This window comes from Aureobasidium pullulans (genome assembly GCF_000721785.1).
Source record: "Aureobasidium pullulans EXF-150 unplaced genomic scaffold scaffold_10, whole genome shotgun sequence".
NCBI lineage: Eukaryota > Fungi > Ascomycota > Dothideomycetes > Dothideales > Saccotheciaceae > Aureobasidium > Aureobasidium pullulans.
Window position 1 is genome coordinate 597,939 of NW_021941030.1, and position 16,601 is coordinate 614,539.

Consider the following 16,601-nt stretch of genomic DNA (forward strand, 5'->3'; position numbering starts at 1 on the left):
AACTAATGGACAACAAGTAGTGTCGGTAAGCTCAAAGGCTTTCACATTAGTGAACCACCAATTTAGCGACGACATCAAAAACCTTCGAGTCTGTGCATTGCGTCAATAACAGCGTGCTGGAACAACGTAAGCCTGGTAACGATAGCACAGGAGAGGTCGATTGAGACATGTTGTGAACGAATCATTCAATTGAAACATATCATAAATATCGAGTATTCTTTGGTATATGTATGCACCCCTGCCCAAAGCCGACCACGGTGATATAAAAACACCGAGGTGATATGAACAGTCTCCTTTCGGACTCGCCAGCGCAGGCATCAATATCAGCACATCTTCGGCACAGTCTGTCGCCACTGAAATAGGCATAGGCTGCAATTTGACATGAGTGCTTGGGTTGGGTAGGATGAGAAAGATGGGAAAGGGAAGAGAACCAAGAGAGAAAAGAAGAAGAAACTATTTTGAGGTATCCATAAGTAAAGAAGAAAAGCTGGAGAAAATTGGGTGGTCAGTATGTCTACAGAACCGCTTGTCCGAGTGTGCGAACCCAAATGCACACTCGGTGGTCTAAAAGTAATTACGGGAATTGTTCGTTCGTATGGTCAGTTCTTGTCTCATCTGTGATCGCTGTCGTACTGGAGAAAATGGCAAAGCAAAAGCAGGCTTTAGGCTGCACGTCATTAAAGTTCGCCGTGAGAGACGACACTTGATGTGACGGCCTTGACAGTTGCTGTAACAGTCGACTTTACAGCATCGAAGGCATCACGAGCGTCAAGAGCCTCATCTGTGGTCTTGGGAGCCCAGATGTTACCGCTGCGAAGCTGTTGCCAGGCAATGTCAAAGCGTGCGCCCATCATCCAAGCGGTGAAGAACTAAAGCCAGTTGTTAGTACATGAAGTGTGAATAGCGACAGACCAGATGTACATACCATAATAGAGGTAATGACAAACAGCGTGGCTCCGACAGCCAGCATGATGTAGAAGAACTCCTCCTTGTCTTGAGCCTCTTGCGTCTTTTTCCTCTCCTGCTCCTCAGGTGTAAGGGTTGTGCCTTTGTCATTGACTGCAGGGGCAGCAACAGCGCCCTGGCGGTAGGTGGCAGCAGTTTGCGAAGGGAAGATGGATTCGATGAATTGCTCAATCTGCAGAGTTTGTTGCGTCAGCGCTGTGTTCTCAGAGTGGCCCGTGCCCATGTTTCTTGTGTCGGCCAAAACACGAGCTCGAAACAGAGTTCGGATATGGAGATCAAGGGGGATTGAAGCTTACCTTTCCACATGCAAGACTGATCTCGAGGAAGTTGGGGTCTTGCGGGTTGTTGCGCTTGTGAATAATACGGGCATAACGCTTGAACACGTCGTATGCCACCTGGAGGTTTTGCGTGCTGTCGACCATGAGTCTGCATGCCGAGCCCTTTGTGATCTTGACGTTCTTCTCGAAGATGGTTGGGTTCTGGAAGCAAAGCTCGAGTGTTGCGATGGCCATTGTTTGCGGAATTGCGCAGAAGTTGAAGACACTCTGCTCCTTGAGTCCGGCCAGGTAGAACAGACAGTCATCGGCACGTCGCAAAGCAAGCAGAACCATCTCGGAACTACAAGCCAAAGCCTTCTCCTTGTTCTCGGGTAGGAAAAGGTCCTCAAACTGGTCCACGTGCTTGGACCACACCTCACGGGGCCAGAAGTAGCGCTTGTCCTCGTGGTCCTCGCGGATGTCACGAATGATGTTTGTTTGTTGCAGGAATTGTCCCATTGACTCGTGTAGATCCTCGCGCTCCAAAAGGGCAGGGTTGGCCAGCTTGGCCTCGACAAACAGACGGGTCAGGCCCTCGCCGACCAGACCGGCAACGTAGTGGCAGTACTTGTAGTACTCCTTGATAGTCTCGACCTTTTGAGCGCCACCCTCGTCGGCCATCTTTGCGTAGTCGGCCATGCCATTACCCATGCGATCCGTAATGTCCTTGATGATGACCTTGTATTCAGGCTTGATCTTCTTGAACTCGGCCACGACTACATCGAAGTGAACGCAGAGCTCGCGGTCCTTCTCATTGGGGCCGTTGCCAGTGTAGTTCCAACCGTCTTGCTCGAGGATGTTGTGGAAGTCGCGAAGCAGGGGCTCTTTTGTCTCGAAGGGGATGGTCATGTCGTCCTCAATTGTGTCGAGGCCGCGGAGGATGAGGTAGAAGAGGCAGACGGGGACGAGCAGCTCGGGGTGAAGTTCCTGGATAACGGCAGCGAAACTGCGGCTGGTCATCTTGAGGTACTTGAAGCACTCCTTTAGCTCAGCGCTCTCCTTGGACTCGTCGCGCTCGTGGACGGCATCGTGCCAGAGTTTCCATTGGATGATGTTTCTCAGCTCCCCAAGGTGGGTGCCGTAGTAGACAATGCTGCCGATGCTGGGCATGGTGATTCGAGAGAGGGACTTGCGGTCGTGTCGCGTTCAGGGGAGTGTTGAGGAGTGTTCGAGTTGGAGGTCACTGCGTATGCGACGGTAGATTGCCTGGCGACAAGTCTCGGAATGGCGCTGCACAAGGAATCCTTCGAAAAGTCGCACGAGTAGTCGAACGATTGCGGCGTTTGGGAAAAGAAAAGGGCAGTTGCAGGCTACCTGCAGAATGCAACCTCCCTGGGCCGGGGCCAATTGGCAAATCTCCGCACCTTCCCCGTTCATCTCAACTTAATTCTGCCTTTATCCACACCTCACTGTGAAACACAAACAATTGTCACAACTTTGATCTATAACATGATATTCTCACTGGGAATATACAACTACGATCGAATATCTTCACCATGTAAAACTCCAAGTCTCATTCGTCGAATAAAGAATGAAATCTCGGAGCTGTAAGAGTAATTATCCGGTGTTCATGGACCCTTCGAATCTAGACGCTACAACATCTCTCGAGCTCGTCCTCTAGAGATATACCGCTGTCATAAGTCAGTACCTTGGTTCATGAAGCCTAGCGGATGAAGGCAGCTTGCGAATCGATATCGGCAGTCGTCAAGTTCACAAGATGGACGAACACCTTCTTGATGCAACAAATGAGATTCTTATTGACAATGCCGTCGGGCAAGAAGAACAAATTATCCCCGACACCCCTAATGCCACCAGTGCCCAAACTCCAACCTATGCCCGTCTTCCAGTAATCAAGGATTTCGCCAAAAGCACAAAAAGAAAACCAGTACGAAAAAGTGTGTACAGTAGAAAGAAGTGTACAATCAACATTGACAAAGAGGCCTTCAGACAGGACCTCAGTCACTACCACGAGGTCTCAGTCTTCTGCCTGGACCGCCAGCAGCACCGACATTCTCCCTCCCTTCGGCCACCAAACCAGCCGTCATACGAGTGGGTCGCTTCATAGGCAACTTGCTATCGATTTTGGCATTGGCGTCGAGTTGAGGCATGGTGTTGTTTCTTTTGAGCATGCCAATCCTGGATTCTGGTTGCTCGGGCAGTGAAGCTGCGTTGACGTTGACATCAATCTCGCGTAATCCACCCTGTCCAGGCAGGCTGTGAGGACGGTTGCGAGCGGCATCACCGTTGACTACAGCATCGCTCGATTGATCAAGATTGCCATTGGTGACAGGACTGTCGGTATAGATGACTGCCTTCGAAGGTGAATGTCCGTCTCGCTTTTTGGGGCTGCTGCGGATTTGAGACTCTTTGATCGGACTCTCTTCGATCATGGAACTGCCGTTTCGTAGGCGATCAAGCAAAGATTCATGGTTGGCGGTTCGTGGCAAGGCGGTGGGATAGCTGTAAGCAGTCTTTGCAGGAGTTTGACCAGTGGGAACGTATTCGGTAAGCTCGGAAGCATTTGTCTCGTCACGGAGAGTATGCAACGTCTGGACAATCTCACCAGAAGAGCTAAGCTCAGGAAGCGTGGAGGCAAGGTCTGCGGTGCGAGTTTGCATATCGGCATCGAGTCCTTGCGTGCGTGTGTATGATGTCTCCATGTGTGTCCCGATGTTCGAGTACGATTGCTGGGCGTCGCTTGAAAGTTGAGCCAGAGAGGCCGTATGTGCGGTGTGATGAGTATCGTTTTGTGCACGAATGCGAGATACAATTTCGTCGAGAGATATGAGTTGAGTATCCATATTGGACATTTGTGTGTCGACGATGCGGACGGTCTCGCCATGGACAACCTCCGTGGTGGCCTTGATCTTCTCGGTTTGGTCGTTGGCTGCGGTCCAGTCTCCCTTGATCTTTGACTTCACGTTCTCACGCGAACGAACACAAGAGTCAATCAATGACTTGGACTTGGCGACCAGTGCATCAGAGCTCTCATTGTAAGTCTCGCGAGCCACACTGTAGTCATCCTCGGAAGTCTTAACACGCTTGGATGCGTGCGCAATGTGCTCGGTGATTCTACGCTCCTGGGCTTCGGCGGAGGAGGTGATGAGAGAGCTGATTTGGGACAGCATCTTCTCACGATCGGAGGCAGCACGACGACGCTCTTCTTCCATGGCTTCCTCGAAAGTTTGGCGAGACTCCTGGCCTGCTTCCATGAATGTCGAGTTAGCGGTCAGAATCTGCTGTCGCAATCTTTCAGACTCTGCCTGCTGCTCGCTCAGTTGCTTAACAACATCGTCGAAAATGGACTTGAACTCTCGTCCCAGCGAAACATAGGATGCATGGAGCTGGGTGTGGAAGTTCTCTAGCTCAGTAGAGATACCAGCAGTAATCCGCTGGGCAGCTGCGGAAAGGTCGTTCAATCCGTTTCCGACATTCTGCTTCACGTCCTCGCGGAGGGTCTTGATCTCCTCGAGTACCTCATTGACATCGTCTCTAGCTTTTGCGGTTTGAATGTTGACTTCTTTCTCGGACCTCTGGAATGCCTCGGCCTTCTCTTGCAAGAATCTCTGAGATTGTTGCAGCTCTTGCAGCTCATCCGAAACGAAGCCTTGCATTCTCGTTGACATGGACGTAAGGAGCTGTTCCTGGCGTTGTCTGAGAGTTTCGACTCTGTCCTCGACGGTGCTCGTCGCACCTGTCACTCTAGTTTTTGTCGAAGTCCAGTTGTTGCGGTTGAGTGAGTGCAGATCTGCCTTGCGTTGTATTTTTGAGTGGAGGCCAGAGATATCTGACGTTGTGGAAGAAAGGGTTGCTAACAAGTCTTCTCCAATACCTGCAAGTTTGGATTCTGTCTTTTGATGGGCCTTTCTGATAAATGTCTCCTCGGTCAAACTGCGTCTTGTGTGAGTAAGCACAACTTCGGTCTTCTCGAGAAGGCTTTTAGTTCCGTCCAGCATCAGTTTCGCCTGCTCGTTCTCCTTTCGCAAGCCATTGAAATTCGTGGTCAGACTGAACAGTTCTTGAACTTTATTACGCAAGTTTGTCTCCATGGTCTCGATCTTGTCTTTTTGCTCATCACAGAGAATACGCCTCGACTCACTCTCGACGGTGATTTCCTCGTAAGCCTCCTGAGTAAGATAGACACCGTTGCGCTGGCGGGTTGCAATGAGTTCGCTCTTCAACTTCTCGATCTCCATTGTGAATTCTTTGAGCAGAGTCTTCTTGGTAACCATCTGGTTGATCTGGGGCTTGTTGCGGATGTTCTTTGCACGGAAAGCGTAGTCGAGAGTCGAAATTGTCTCCTCCAAGTTGCTCTTCGCCGGAGACAGAGTAGCGATGATGCAAGTTTTGGTACGGCCTCCAAGGGAGTCTTGCAAAAGACGAGTAAGCTTGGACTCTCTGTAGGGAATGTGAGAGCTCTTCTCAACGAGGGCGTTGATAACGCGACCGAGGGTGAGTAAACTCTTGTTGATGAGACCAGCCTCAGCAGCGCGCTTGTTCTCGGCACCACTGCGTTGGATGTTCTCACTTCCAGCCAGATCGACCAAATTGAGCTTTCCAGCGCTGACAAAATCCTCGCCAGTTTCTGTTGTACGCTTCATGTATACGGTAATTGTGAAGACGGTATGACTGCGGGAACTGAGGTCGTTGCATTTTGTCGCGGCAACCTGGCGCTTATGACTGCCACTCCTAAGAAGCTCGAGGCCTTTTGACGCAGTCTTGATGTGTGATTCCTCCATACCCTGGACCAAAGTGGTTGTTTGGCCCTTCTTGCTGTTGTCGTCGTAAATCTTCAACTTGGCGTGGTCCTCAGTGGATAGTAGGTCGCGCAGCTCCTCGTTGTAAAGTTCGATGAATGAGCACTTGACAGAGCTCTCGTTGTCCTCTCCAAGCTTGTTGAATAGAGAGTACAGGACTCTGGGGATGATACCAGCAGAGTCTGGTAGAGGCTGCATATCGGTAATGTCGCCGGACATGGTGTACGTTTTTCCAGTACCTGTTTGGCCATATGCGAAGATGGTGCAGTTGAAGCCACCGAGGACCTGCGAACAAAGTCAGAAAGATATAAGAACTGGGGGAGTTCGAGGGCGGGCGAATTCTCACCTCGTCTAGAATGGGCTCGACGACGTCGTCAAAGAGCATGGCCTGATCAGCAGCTGGTGAGAAGACCTTGTCGAACTGATATGTCTTGTTGCTGAGAGCGCTGGGACCCATGGAAAGTTCAACCTTCTTGCCCTTGACACCTTCTGTGGAGACAACAACACCACTGTTTTCGCGCAGCTCACGGTCATTGCGGCCTCTACAGCGCACAACTACGTTGATGTTCGTCTCATGATCCTGGTCTTGATGGTCAAAATCGCGCTCTTTTCTCTTTCCGCCCTGGACTGATTGTGCTGGCGATGGTGGCATCTCCGAGGGCCTTCCGGTCAGGCTGGGAGTAGCGGTTTGGGCGCGCGAGGGAGTGCGCGACGGCGGCGGTCGCATTGAGGTTGGCGGACGCATTGTTGGCCTCTTGACGGGCATTCCCGGTCTGTTGGGAGCCGACATGATTTGGTGGATTAAGGAATAGCGGACAGAGTCGTAGAAAGTCAAGACCTTGTCGGCCGGTGTAAATACAGAAGTAAACAAAAAGCGTCAACAGCGGAATGCTGGTCCCAGCCTTGGCGCACGACATATGGGGTGGAGCTAGCGCCCTTAACGCCGTCTATCACATGCCACTGCCAGCCCCTCCCTGTGAAGCCATCGCAATCGGATGCGTCCATGACTTTATGACTTGTACCAACCTCTCTATAGTCCCGAACTTGTCGCCTGAGACAAGCACAAACAGAAGCCCTTGACGAGAAAAACATAGCATGTCCACAACCCGCTGTTTACTGCCACGCTACACCGCATGACCAACCCCTCTGCCACATGACAGCCTGAGGAGTCGTCAACACTCAGCATCCCCGCAACGATTTCATCTTCCTCCAAAGAAACAACATAGCAGTAAAACACTCCTCGTCAAAGTCCACAATCATGGCAGAGCCTACATCGCTGCCCTTCCGAGCTGGCCACTCGCTGGGCTTCATGGGTACGCGACTGCTGTTTCAACGCTCCATAGTTCCTTCCTGACTTGCCTCTGTAGTCATCGGTGCTTCCCTCTTCGACGTCTTGACCAAGCTCAAAAACGATACACGAACTTTCCCCAAAGTCGACCTTACCTTCTCGTCCGAAACGCCTCTCAAGACAACAATCATCGTCAACCTTCCCAGAAATGGCTTTAGACTCCGCTTCGACGCTCCAGACCAGCGCCTGCGCCTAATCGAGATCGTTGACTTCACCCGTATGCCTTTCACCTTCAAGGGTGGAGATCTCGTGCCTGCTCAGGCCTTGCCAAATGGCCAAAGCTACCTGACTTATAAGAAAGTCTATCAGCTGTTCGGTCCCACATATCCTGGCGAGTTCATCCCTCTAAAAGATGGCTCAAATACAGGCCTCTATGTTCTATCCTGGCCTGGTGTATCTGTCACCTTTCCCATACCAGTCGCTGCTTTCACCCCGAACAAGGACTATGCTGCCATGCTCACCGCTTCGGCATACCCTGCCACTGCCATGGCCATCTATGAGGGAAGATTCTGGCCAGAGATTCGCAAAGACCTCTTTACATATTCTCCAATGACCCCGAGAAGCTCCTCGTTGATTGGACGCCCTAAGGAAGGCCCCGCAGATGAGGTCGAGCATGTCAACGTCTACGGTGCTGGAAGGGTCGAGCTATTGCGCCGTTCAAGTTCAAAGACTCTCATCTTGCTGAGCCAGACCACTCCCCAAGATCTGATTACTGAATTGGGCCCACCGGATGCTATCATGCCACGTTCCCGTCTGAGCGATGATCTGCCACAGAAGAACATCAACAACAACCGTGGTCGTCCGCAGGCACAGCGTGGATCATATGGTTCAACTCCCTCCAGCTACTCGTCTACCAACACCGATACCTACGAGACTGACTTTGATGAAGACGAAGAGACGAATGGCGCAGAGGCTAGCCGGGCCAACGAGCAGCAATACTATTGCTACTTTGAGCATGGTTTCGACATACTCCTCGGCCCGCCTACCGACATATCTCCCCTACCTAGAGGCTCTGATGAGACACGAGAGGCTCCTCAGTCGAATCTGACACCCATCGATGGACATCTCACAGTCACCCAGATCATCTTCCATGGCAACATTCCAGGCTCTTATCCGTTCAATCGTCATCGCAGAAGCAGATGGTCGCTTAACTACATACCTTACTGCGAGAAGCCCATCACCTCCGAGTCGCTCTTCCCCTCATTTCACCAGACACTCGTCAAGGGGTTCTCCCATATCTGGCCGGCTAAGGATATGTCGGAAGGCATGGTCATTGTACGAAGCTGGGGTGGTGATACCGACAGTACGACAGGTTCTGCCATTCTCATCAACGGTGAGATGGACATGGACGAAGACATTGAGTTTGTCAATGGCAACGAGGGTTGGGAGCGAGAGAAGAAGGAAGAGAATGGAGATGAGCAGTGGTTGCAGAACACAAAGCTCTACAAGTTCCCTGGGCTGATGTTTGAGGTCATGCATAACGGTGCTGTCAGCGCCTTGACGGTTTATTAATTTAGTTTAGGACGGCGTTGTTTTCCAGAGATACCCAATGGCATGCATATTCAAATCGTGAATTACTTCAAGTGACCTTGGCTGAAGAATCTTTAGATAGACTGAGCAAAAAAAGAATCTCGAGCTACCGAGGGGGAGTTGTTTTGTACTTACAATTCTGCGAATGTAAACCCTACCTGTTCCATTGGCCACTCTGAAACAGGGTTGCTACCATCACACCTTCCACATCGGTCGAATCCTTGCGAGATCGGGTCCGACATGTCCAGCGATCCAGCAGTCTTTTCTCCAACCAACCATCACTCCATAGTCGAGCGGCGCTTGTGTTGGCAAGGACACTGCTACATTCACTTCGATCAGGTCAGTTGAATGAGTGAAGAACTCCGATTCCCTTCCCCCCGCCCCAGGATCATGGGCCTCGGTTCACTTTGGATTGAGATGCATCTCTTATTCGCTGTAGGGACGTCACTTACTCTTCTTGTGGGGGAGAAGGGCGAATGTGGTTTCTGAAAGAGTAATGTTAGCGGCGACGAAGGGGATTGAACGGGGGTTACTCGGTAGCTCGAGAGGGGGGAGGTAGCCATTGTGCTAAAGGGGATTGGGCTGTAGATGTGGTGGTTTGGAGGGTTTATGATGGTTGGAGTTGAGTGAAGGATTGAGATGAGAATTGTGAGATGATCTTTCTGATCGCTACAGCAGAGACAAATACACCACAGACCTACTGCACTGATGCACAATATCGGACGCATTATCGTGAGTATTCTCAGTTGTCACGGCATAGCATGGCACGGTATAGAGATCGAGATGAGGAGAAAAAAAGTCGTAATGATCCATTTGAAACGCCACCACCAGATATGCAGAAAAGGGTATGCCAGTTGTTGTACAGTATAGTCTTTCTTCTCTTCTCTCAATCAACCTTGTCTGCTAGATGTTAGCTGCCGTCCTCGCCTCTCCAAATGTGTGGTAGCCATACCTCTGCTTGTGCTTGGGGTTCTTGCTGCAGATGATGTAGACGTATTTGCCGCCCTTTCTGCGCACACTCTGTGATTGACCATCAGCACTGTTCTCTGTATCCAATCCTCTTCCTCTTGATTCCAGCATTTCTGCCGCAGTGTCCGTACCTTGCAACCATCGCACAACTTCTTGACGGAACTTCGGACCTTCATTCCTCTTGTTTGTTGGAAAGCGACCAGGCTCTTTGTGGGCGATGCGACGGGTCTGGCGAGCGACATTTGCGACATTCTCGAGATGAGCGAGTTGGCGGTGGAGGTGCTGAAGGCGGTGCGCGCGCATGTGGTGAGAGGGCTGCGGGCGATGGGGGCTGCGCGCAGCAGCGAGCGAGTTGCTTGTGAGAACATGGTCGGTGTGTTTGCTGGAGAGATGCTTGACGAGGCCCTTTCAATGTCTCTATCGCTGTTCTATGTCGACGACGACGGCATCATGAAAAGTTGCCGAATTTCTGCCAGCGCTCGGCTGCACTTGCCGACGGCTTTGGGACCCTCTCCGCCTCTAGTCTCCGCCTCGGTTGATCAACATCTCGCTGTCTGTCCTTGTCAACCAAAGGGCGTACTGACTTGAGTGGTTATCATTGTTAGAAGCTCAAGATACTGTAGAGTCTTCTGCAAGTCCATTGGTTCTGTATAATACGTTGGTGTACTGTAGCTATATCCATCTTCTTTGGTCCTTCTTCCTCACCTCACGGACGCCCATCATGGTACAAATCAAGCCTTTTGCTGTCGAGCAGGTTAGTCAGAACGACGATTCCTATCCTCGAAGTAAAGAGATATAGTGGCTAACTCTACCAGTGGATGGACAAGTACGAAACAACTGCAAAGTACAACATCGCAGAGACATGTGCTGCATCAGTATCGATCAATGAACTACGCGAGCTATCCGAGGACAAGAATGCGGACATCATCGATCTGTCTACTGTGATGAACTACGGAGATATTCGAGGCAACGAGAAACTGCGAGAGAACCTTGCCAGGCTATACTCTTCTAGATCAAGCAATCCGCTACCCAAAGACAACATCTTGATCCAACCTGGAGCCATTTCGTCCAACGCCTTGGTACTCTACTCTCTGATTGGTCCTGGAGACCATGTTATTTGCCATTACCCTACCTACCAACAGCTATACGATTACCCAGCATCTTTGGGTGCAGAAGTTGAACTATGGAAGGCCACACCGGAGAAGCAATGGGAACCAGACTTTGAAGAGCTCAAGAGCATGATCAAGTCTAACACCAAGATGATCATCTTGAAGTAAGTTGGGAGCTCGGCCGAATTTCTATGTGTATGCTGACCTCTACAGCAACCCAAACAACCCTAGCGGCGCAGTGTTGAAGAAGACATTGCTACAGAACATCGTCGAATTGGCCCAGGAGATGAATATTATCATCCTCTCCGACGAAGTCTACCGTCCCTTGTTCCATGGCATCACTCCCGCAGAAAACGAGTTCCCTCCTTCCATTTTATCCATGGGTTATGAGAATACCATTTGTACCGGCTCGCTCTCAAAAGCCTACTCCTTGGCTGGTATCAGGACTGGCTGGATCGCATCACGCAGCCGAGACATCATCGAGAAGTGCGCGGAGGCTCGCGATTACACAACAATCAGTGTAAGCATCCTGGATCAACAAGTTGCTGCTTTTGCTCTGGACCAAAACTGCATACACAGTTTGCTAGGCAGGAACATTGCGCTTGCACGTACCAACTTGGAGCTGCTAGAGCGGTTCGTCATCAAGCATGACGAGTACTGCACATGGGTCAAGCCGGTAGCAGGAACAACCGCTTTCATCAAGTTTAGTCGAGATGGCCAACCCGTCGATGCCAGAGAACTGTGCAAGCAGTTGCAAGAGAAGGTAGGTGTCATGTTCCTTCCTGGCGACTGTTTCGGCGAGGAGTTCAAGGGATATGTCAGAATTGGATATGTGAACAGGACAGAGATCATCAAGGAAGGATTGGAACAGGCGAGGTTGTTCATGCGAAAAGAGTTTGACGACATCCCTCTTGCAAGCTGAGCAGGCCATGTCGAAGGACGCCGGCTCTTGAGCCCTAACGCTGCGCCATGTGTATAGAGAATGCAGTAACGCTTGCAAGGGGGTATTGAGACAAAGGAGGAGTTGAGACAGATGCATGGCAGCACGTGATTAATTTAATTTATCTTGTAAGGCTGTCTCAACTCCTCCTATGTCTCAATACCCCCTTGCGCGCGTTATAGTACATACCCACCTCTGATATTGTTTCTTGCGAGCCCTCGTGGCCGAGTATAGGAGTCATGTTGCGGCCAAGCGGGCATGGCCGAAAGTGAACAAAGAAGGAAGTTGATAGGCGGATGATAGCCGGATAAGATCCACTTTCAAGCCGAGTCATCCCAATGGTGCAATCAATGTCGACAAAGTTTTGGGGCGGTGTCTCTCTCATTCCTTCGACAGAGGTATATCTACTTTGTCTGTTTCCTTCTTTGTCCTCTCAGAAGAGTGATATGTGCCGTTCGTTCTTACCTTGAGGCCAGTGAGCACGCGACAGTAACCTTTGTTCTTCTCCAACTTGTTTCTCCACTTCCAATCTTATCTCCATTAAACCCGGGGTGTTTTTACCGAGTCCAACACGTTCAAGCAACATGACGACCGAAGACGAAAACGACCGCAGACAGGCGACAGAGACCTCACCATTGCTGGGAAAGCAAGGACCAAAGCCCATTGACCCTAGCGACGGCATCGTACCCGATAGCGCCGTCACCAATGGAGTCATACCAGAAGGAGAAGACGGCGGAGACCTCGAACGCCAGACAAGCCTGGAAGAAAGACAGAAGCAATATGAGGGTCAGCCGGAGATGAGAAAGAAGATGAAGGTCATCTTCCCGGCCTTGACAATCGGCGTGCTCCTTTCGGCTGCCGACCAGACCATCATCGTCTCCAGCTACGGCAAGATTGGCAGTGAGCTGAAGGCTCTCAACAATGTTTCTTGGATCGCAACCGCATACTTCTTGACCTTGACGAGTTTCCAACCGCTGTATGGCAAGATGTCCGACATCTTTGGAAGAAAGAGCTGCTTGTTGTTCGCATACCTGGTCTTTGGCCTAGGCTGTCTGGCCTGTGGTTTGGCTCAAAACATGAACCAACTCATCGCTGCAAGAGCTTTTGCAGGTATTGGAGGTGGTGGTATGACGACCGTCGTCTCAATCCTGATGTCTGATGCCGTGCCTCTTCGCGAACGCGGTAAGTGGCAGGGCTACGTCAACATTATCTATGCAACTGGAGCTGGTACTGGAGCACCATTGGGTGGCATCCTCGCGGACTCCATTGGCTGGCGCTGGGCCTTCCTCGGTCAAGTCCCGTTGTGCGTTCTTGCCTTTGTCGTCGTGGGTTCCGTTTTGAAGCTTCCCAAGCGGGAGCAAACCGACTGGAAACAGAAACTTCGACGCATTGATTTCTTGGGTGCTGCCATTCTCATCTGTGCAGTATTTACACTCTTGCTTGCTCTTGACAGAGGTAGCAATGTTTCCTGGAAGGCGAATATCACCATCATCTCCATCAGTCTCAGCATCCCGCTCTTCATCCTCTTCGTTTTCGTTGAGATGAAAGTTGCTTCGGAACCTTTTGCACCTGGACACATCATCTTCAACCGTTCTCTCTTCGCATGCTACCTGTGTAACTTCTTTTCCTTCTCTGGATGGCTTGCTGCCCTGTTCTACATCCCTTTGTACTTCCAAGCGGTTGATGGTCTTACTGCTACTCAAGCTGGTGTTCGCTTGATCCCTGGTATCATTGCAGGTGTCAGTGGCAGTCTATTCGGTGGCTTCTACATGCAGCGTACTGGCAAATTCTATTGGCTGACGGTCATCGCATACACTTGCTTGGTGGTCGGGATGACCACTGTCTTCCTGTTCACCGGCTTCGTGGTCAACAGCACCATTGGAATCATCATCGGCATGTGTATCTGTGGGAGCGGAAATGGAGTTGGAGTTACTAGGTTTCTTTCCCCCTTCCCTTCCTCTTCTTCTCTGTCGCTAACTCATCAACAGCACTTTGATCGGCCTCATCGCCAACGCCTCCCGCGAAGACCAAGCAGTAGCAACAGCCTGCTCCTACCTCTTCCGCAGCTTAGGTTCCGTCTTCGGTGTCTCCATCTCCGCCACCCTCGCCAACCAGTCTCTACGTGATAATCTGGCTTCCGCTCTCAGCAATGGTAACGCAGCCGCTGAAATTGCCGAGCGCGTGAGAGAGAGCTTGGCGTATATCAACACATTAGAACCTGGCGTGCGTGCACTGGTTAGAGAATGCTATGCACAGAGCACACGTGCTGCTTTTGGATTGGAAATCGGTTTGGTGGCTGGTGCGGCTGTGAGTGCGTGGTTTATTCGGGAGAAGGCGTTGAGCAAGTAAAGATATCGCGTTCCGTATGAACGCTTGCCTTCTTTGAGAAGTGCCGGCGATACGACTGTCAAGAGGCATCATGGTTTTCAGATGACATGGTGTCCAGAGAGAGCACGCTGCCCTGTCGCTCTCGAAGGAACTTGTCCCACTCGTCACAAGTATTTTGTGTTTCGTGGCTAATCAGGAAAGCATCATTGGCACTGAAATCAAATCACATTTGCCACACCATCTTTTATCTACACCGGTCTCGTTGCTATTATAGTCCTGTACACTGAGAAGAGGAGATCCGTACAGTCATATCTCTGTTAATCATACAAAGGATGCTATCTTCTGATTCGCTATCGTACATTCGTCATATTTTTTGCTCGCTTTTTAAGTGAAGACTCTACCGATTCTCTCAGTGATACCACCGAGACCGGCAATACCCTTTACAGATATCTTTGAAGCATGGGATGCGCGATTCCACCTCCAGATGGCCCAGCTACCATATGCCATGGCGGGAATAAGCATAGCGACGAATCCGCCCATGCCGGCGAGAAGGATGTTGCCTTGCTTTTGTGCCAGCTTCTCCACTTCCGAGTATCGCATATTACCGAAACTGACGCGGGAGTATTGGGTTGCGAATCCGGCGGATGGTAGGTAGACGTTCATCTTCTCTTCTATCCATTTGCGGAGGCGGTAGACGGGTGATGTGACATCTGAGCGCATCTCCTGGTAGTTGCGGAGTGCGAGGTCGTTGATGGCTGCTGCGTCGGGTGCGCGTTGTTCTGAGTAGCTGTCCAGTGCAGCAGCACGGCCGGATGCATCATCGCTGTTTGCGTCCAGGTGTTCGAAGAGCGTGCGTACATCTTCGAGACCGGCGTTCATGCCTTGGCCATAGAATGGTACCATGGCGTGTGCTGAGTCGCCAAGGATAACGGCAGATGAGCCATAGTGGTATGGTGCACACTTGATACTGATAAGCGGGAGATGCGGGTTCTCCTTGTATTGCTTCTGCAGCTCAGCTTCGGGAATGAGTTTGCCAGCGATACCAGGGAAGTTCTTGTTGAAGAAGTCCACCAAAGATGAAGGATCCTTGTCCAGCTCAGCGAAGATCTTGGCAGGAAGGAAGAGGGTCGAAGTGAAGGATTTGTCCAGGGAAGGAATGGCGATGAACATGAACTCGCCACCAGGCCAAATGTGTAGATGGTTGGGGGAGATCTGGAAATCCTTGGTTGCTGATGGGTCCATGTGGAATTCACACCATAGCGTGTCGATGTACTCTTGCTGGTATGACATGCGTGTGAACTTCATCAAATGGTAGCGGACTGCTGAGTGGGCGCCATCTGCACCGACCATGAAGTCGAATGCTACCTCAATCTCAGAAGAAGCATGAGGGGCCTCTTTTCCTTGAGTAGGGTTCTGAGCATGATCCTGTCGAACACCCTCGTCTCGTCTCTCGAACCAGGCCTTGTTCTTCTTGAAATCAGCGCCTACCAGTTTGTGGTTGAACAATAGCTTGACGTTTGGCATCTTGTCTAGCTCATCAAGCAAGCGCTTATTGAGGCCTGCTCTGTCGACTGCACGAATAGCCTACGTGGGAGGTCAGCGATGTTTAACACCACAGGATTAGGCTGGAATTACCCTTCCGTGAATATCATAGTTTTGAGATTCCTCGTACAGCTCTCCCTGCTTTTCTCCATGGATCATACGACCATGCATGGGAATAGTCTCTTCGAGTACAGCTTCGATCAAGCCAGGAACATTGGCTTTTCTGAGCGAGTTGACACCTCGCTCGGAAAGGGCCAAATTGATCGACTTTGTGAAGTTGAGTGGTACAGTGGATGGATCTCTAAGGTCTAACACACTTATGTCAGATATGTTGACCTGGTTCACCACTTTCTAGTACTTCTCTCTCGACCATGAGAATTTGACAACAACAGGAAATGGACAGAATGAGAAGAACAGATAGTGGCAACAAATGGATCAAAACATACCTCCTCTCAATTCATAGACCTCGACTTCATGGCCGCGGCCAGCAGCATAAAGTGCAGCAAGAGCGCCGACTGGCCCAGCACCTACAATGACAGTCTTCTGCTTTGACATGTTCACGTAGCAAATCTAGAGAATCAAGAAAAAGTATGAGAATCAATAGGATAAATTCATTGAACAGCTTCAGATTCGAGACGCACCCTCTTGGTTGACAGCATCATCGAAGCCTTGGAAGCAGGCGGGCCCGGGGACCGTGCACGGGCCGGCAGCCGGGCGGAAAGGCGCCGGTGGAGTGGTTCCAGGTCTGATGTTTGTCAAACCGCGAAAAAGTGGAGGGGCACTCTGACGGATCTG

At 50.8% G+C, this 16,601-nt stretch overlaps 7 protein-coding genes across 7 annotated transcripts; 3 read left to right on the forward strand and 4 right to left on the reverse strand.

Moving 5' to 3' along the window:
• Positions 1-677: 677 nt before the first annotated feature.
• M438DRAFT_274852 (putative farnesyl-diphosphate farnesyltransferase) lies at positions 678-2,393 on the reverse strand (the record flags this gene model as incomplete). Its single annotated transcript, XM_029900743.1, has 3 exons — positions 678-869; positions 926-1,138; positions 1,263-2,393. 3 exons carry the CDS (start codon positions 2,391-2,393, stop codon positions 678-680), a joined length of 1,536 nt encoding a protein of 511 aa, XP_029760146.1.
• Positions 2,394-3,238: 845 nt separating this feature from the next.
• On the reverse strand, positions 3,239-6,767 carry M438DRAFT_274284 (kinesin-domain-containing protein; the record flags this gene model as incomplete). Its single annotated transcript, XM_029900702.1, has 2 exons — positions 3,239-6,325; positions 6,387-6,767. 2 exons carry the CDS (start codon positions 6,765-6,767, stop codon positions 3,239-3,241), a joined length of 3,468 nt encoding a protein of 1,155 aa, XP_029760147.1.
• Positions 6,768-7,045: 278 nt separating this feature from the next.
• M438DRAFT_406061 (UPF0183-domain-containing protein) lies at positions 7,046-9,029 on the forward strand. Its single transcript, XM_029909815.1, has 2 exons — positions 7,046-7,353; positions 7,408-9,029. The coding sequence occupies exons 1-2, from the start codon at positions 7,299-7,301 to the stop codon at positions 8,898-8,900; spliced, it is 1,548 nt and encodes a 515-aa protein (XP_029760148.1). The 5' UTR covers positions 7,046-7,298; the 3' UTR covers positions 8,901-9,029.
• A 767-nt stretch (positions 9,030-9,796) lies between these two features.
• On the reverse strand, positions 9,797-10,255 carry M438DRAFT_365782 (uncharacterized protein; the record flags this gene model as incomplete). The annotated part of the gene is made up of 3 exons (XM_029907821.1): positions 9,797-9,818; positions 9,871-9,938; positions 10,019-10,255. 3 exons carry the CDS (start codon positions 10,253-10,255, stop codon positions 9,809-9,811), a joined length of 315 nt encoding a protein of 104 aa, XP_029760149.1. The 3' UTR covers positions 9,797-9,808.
• Positions 10,256-10,608: 353 nt separating this feature from the next.
• M438DRAFT_374939 (PLP-dependent transferase) lies at positions 10,609-11,918 on the forward strand (the record flags this gene model as incomplete). Its single annotated transcript, XM_029908534.1, has 3 exons — positions 10,609-10,641; positions 10,703-11,160; positions 11,210-11,918. The coding sequence occupies 3 exons, from the start codon at positions 10,609-10,611 to the stop codon at positions 11,916-11,918; spliced, it is 1,200 nt and encodes a 399-aa protein (XP_029760150.1).
• A 602-nt stretch (positions 11,919-12,520) lies between these two features.
• On the forward strand, positions 12,521-14,285 carry M438DRAFT_374940 (MFS general substrate transporter; the record flags this gene model as incomplete). Its single annotated transcript, XM_029908535.1, has 2 exons — positions 12,521-13,872; positions 13,925-14,285. The coding sequence occupies 2 exons, from the start codon at positions 12,521-12,523 to the stop codon at positions 14,283-14,285; spliced, it is 1,713 nt and encodes a 570-aa protein (XP_029760151.1).
• A 42-nt stretch (positions 14,286-14,327) lies between these two features.
• On the reverse strand, positions 14,328-16,441 carry M438DRAFT_365785 (kynurenine 3-monooxygenase). Its single transcript, XM_029907822.1, has 3 exons — positions 16,253-16,441; positions 15,900-16,114; positions 14,328-15,848 (listed from the first exon to the last, which is right to left on the reverse strand). The coding sequence occupies exons 1-3, from the start codon at positions 16,359-16,361 to the stop codon at positions 14,649-14,651; spliced, it is 1,524 nt and encodes a 507-aa protein (XP_029760152.1). The 5' UTR covers positions 16,362-16,441; the 3' UTR covers positions 14,328-14,648.
• Positions 16,442-16,601: the final 160 nt, after the last annotated feature.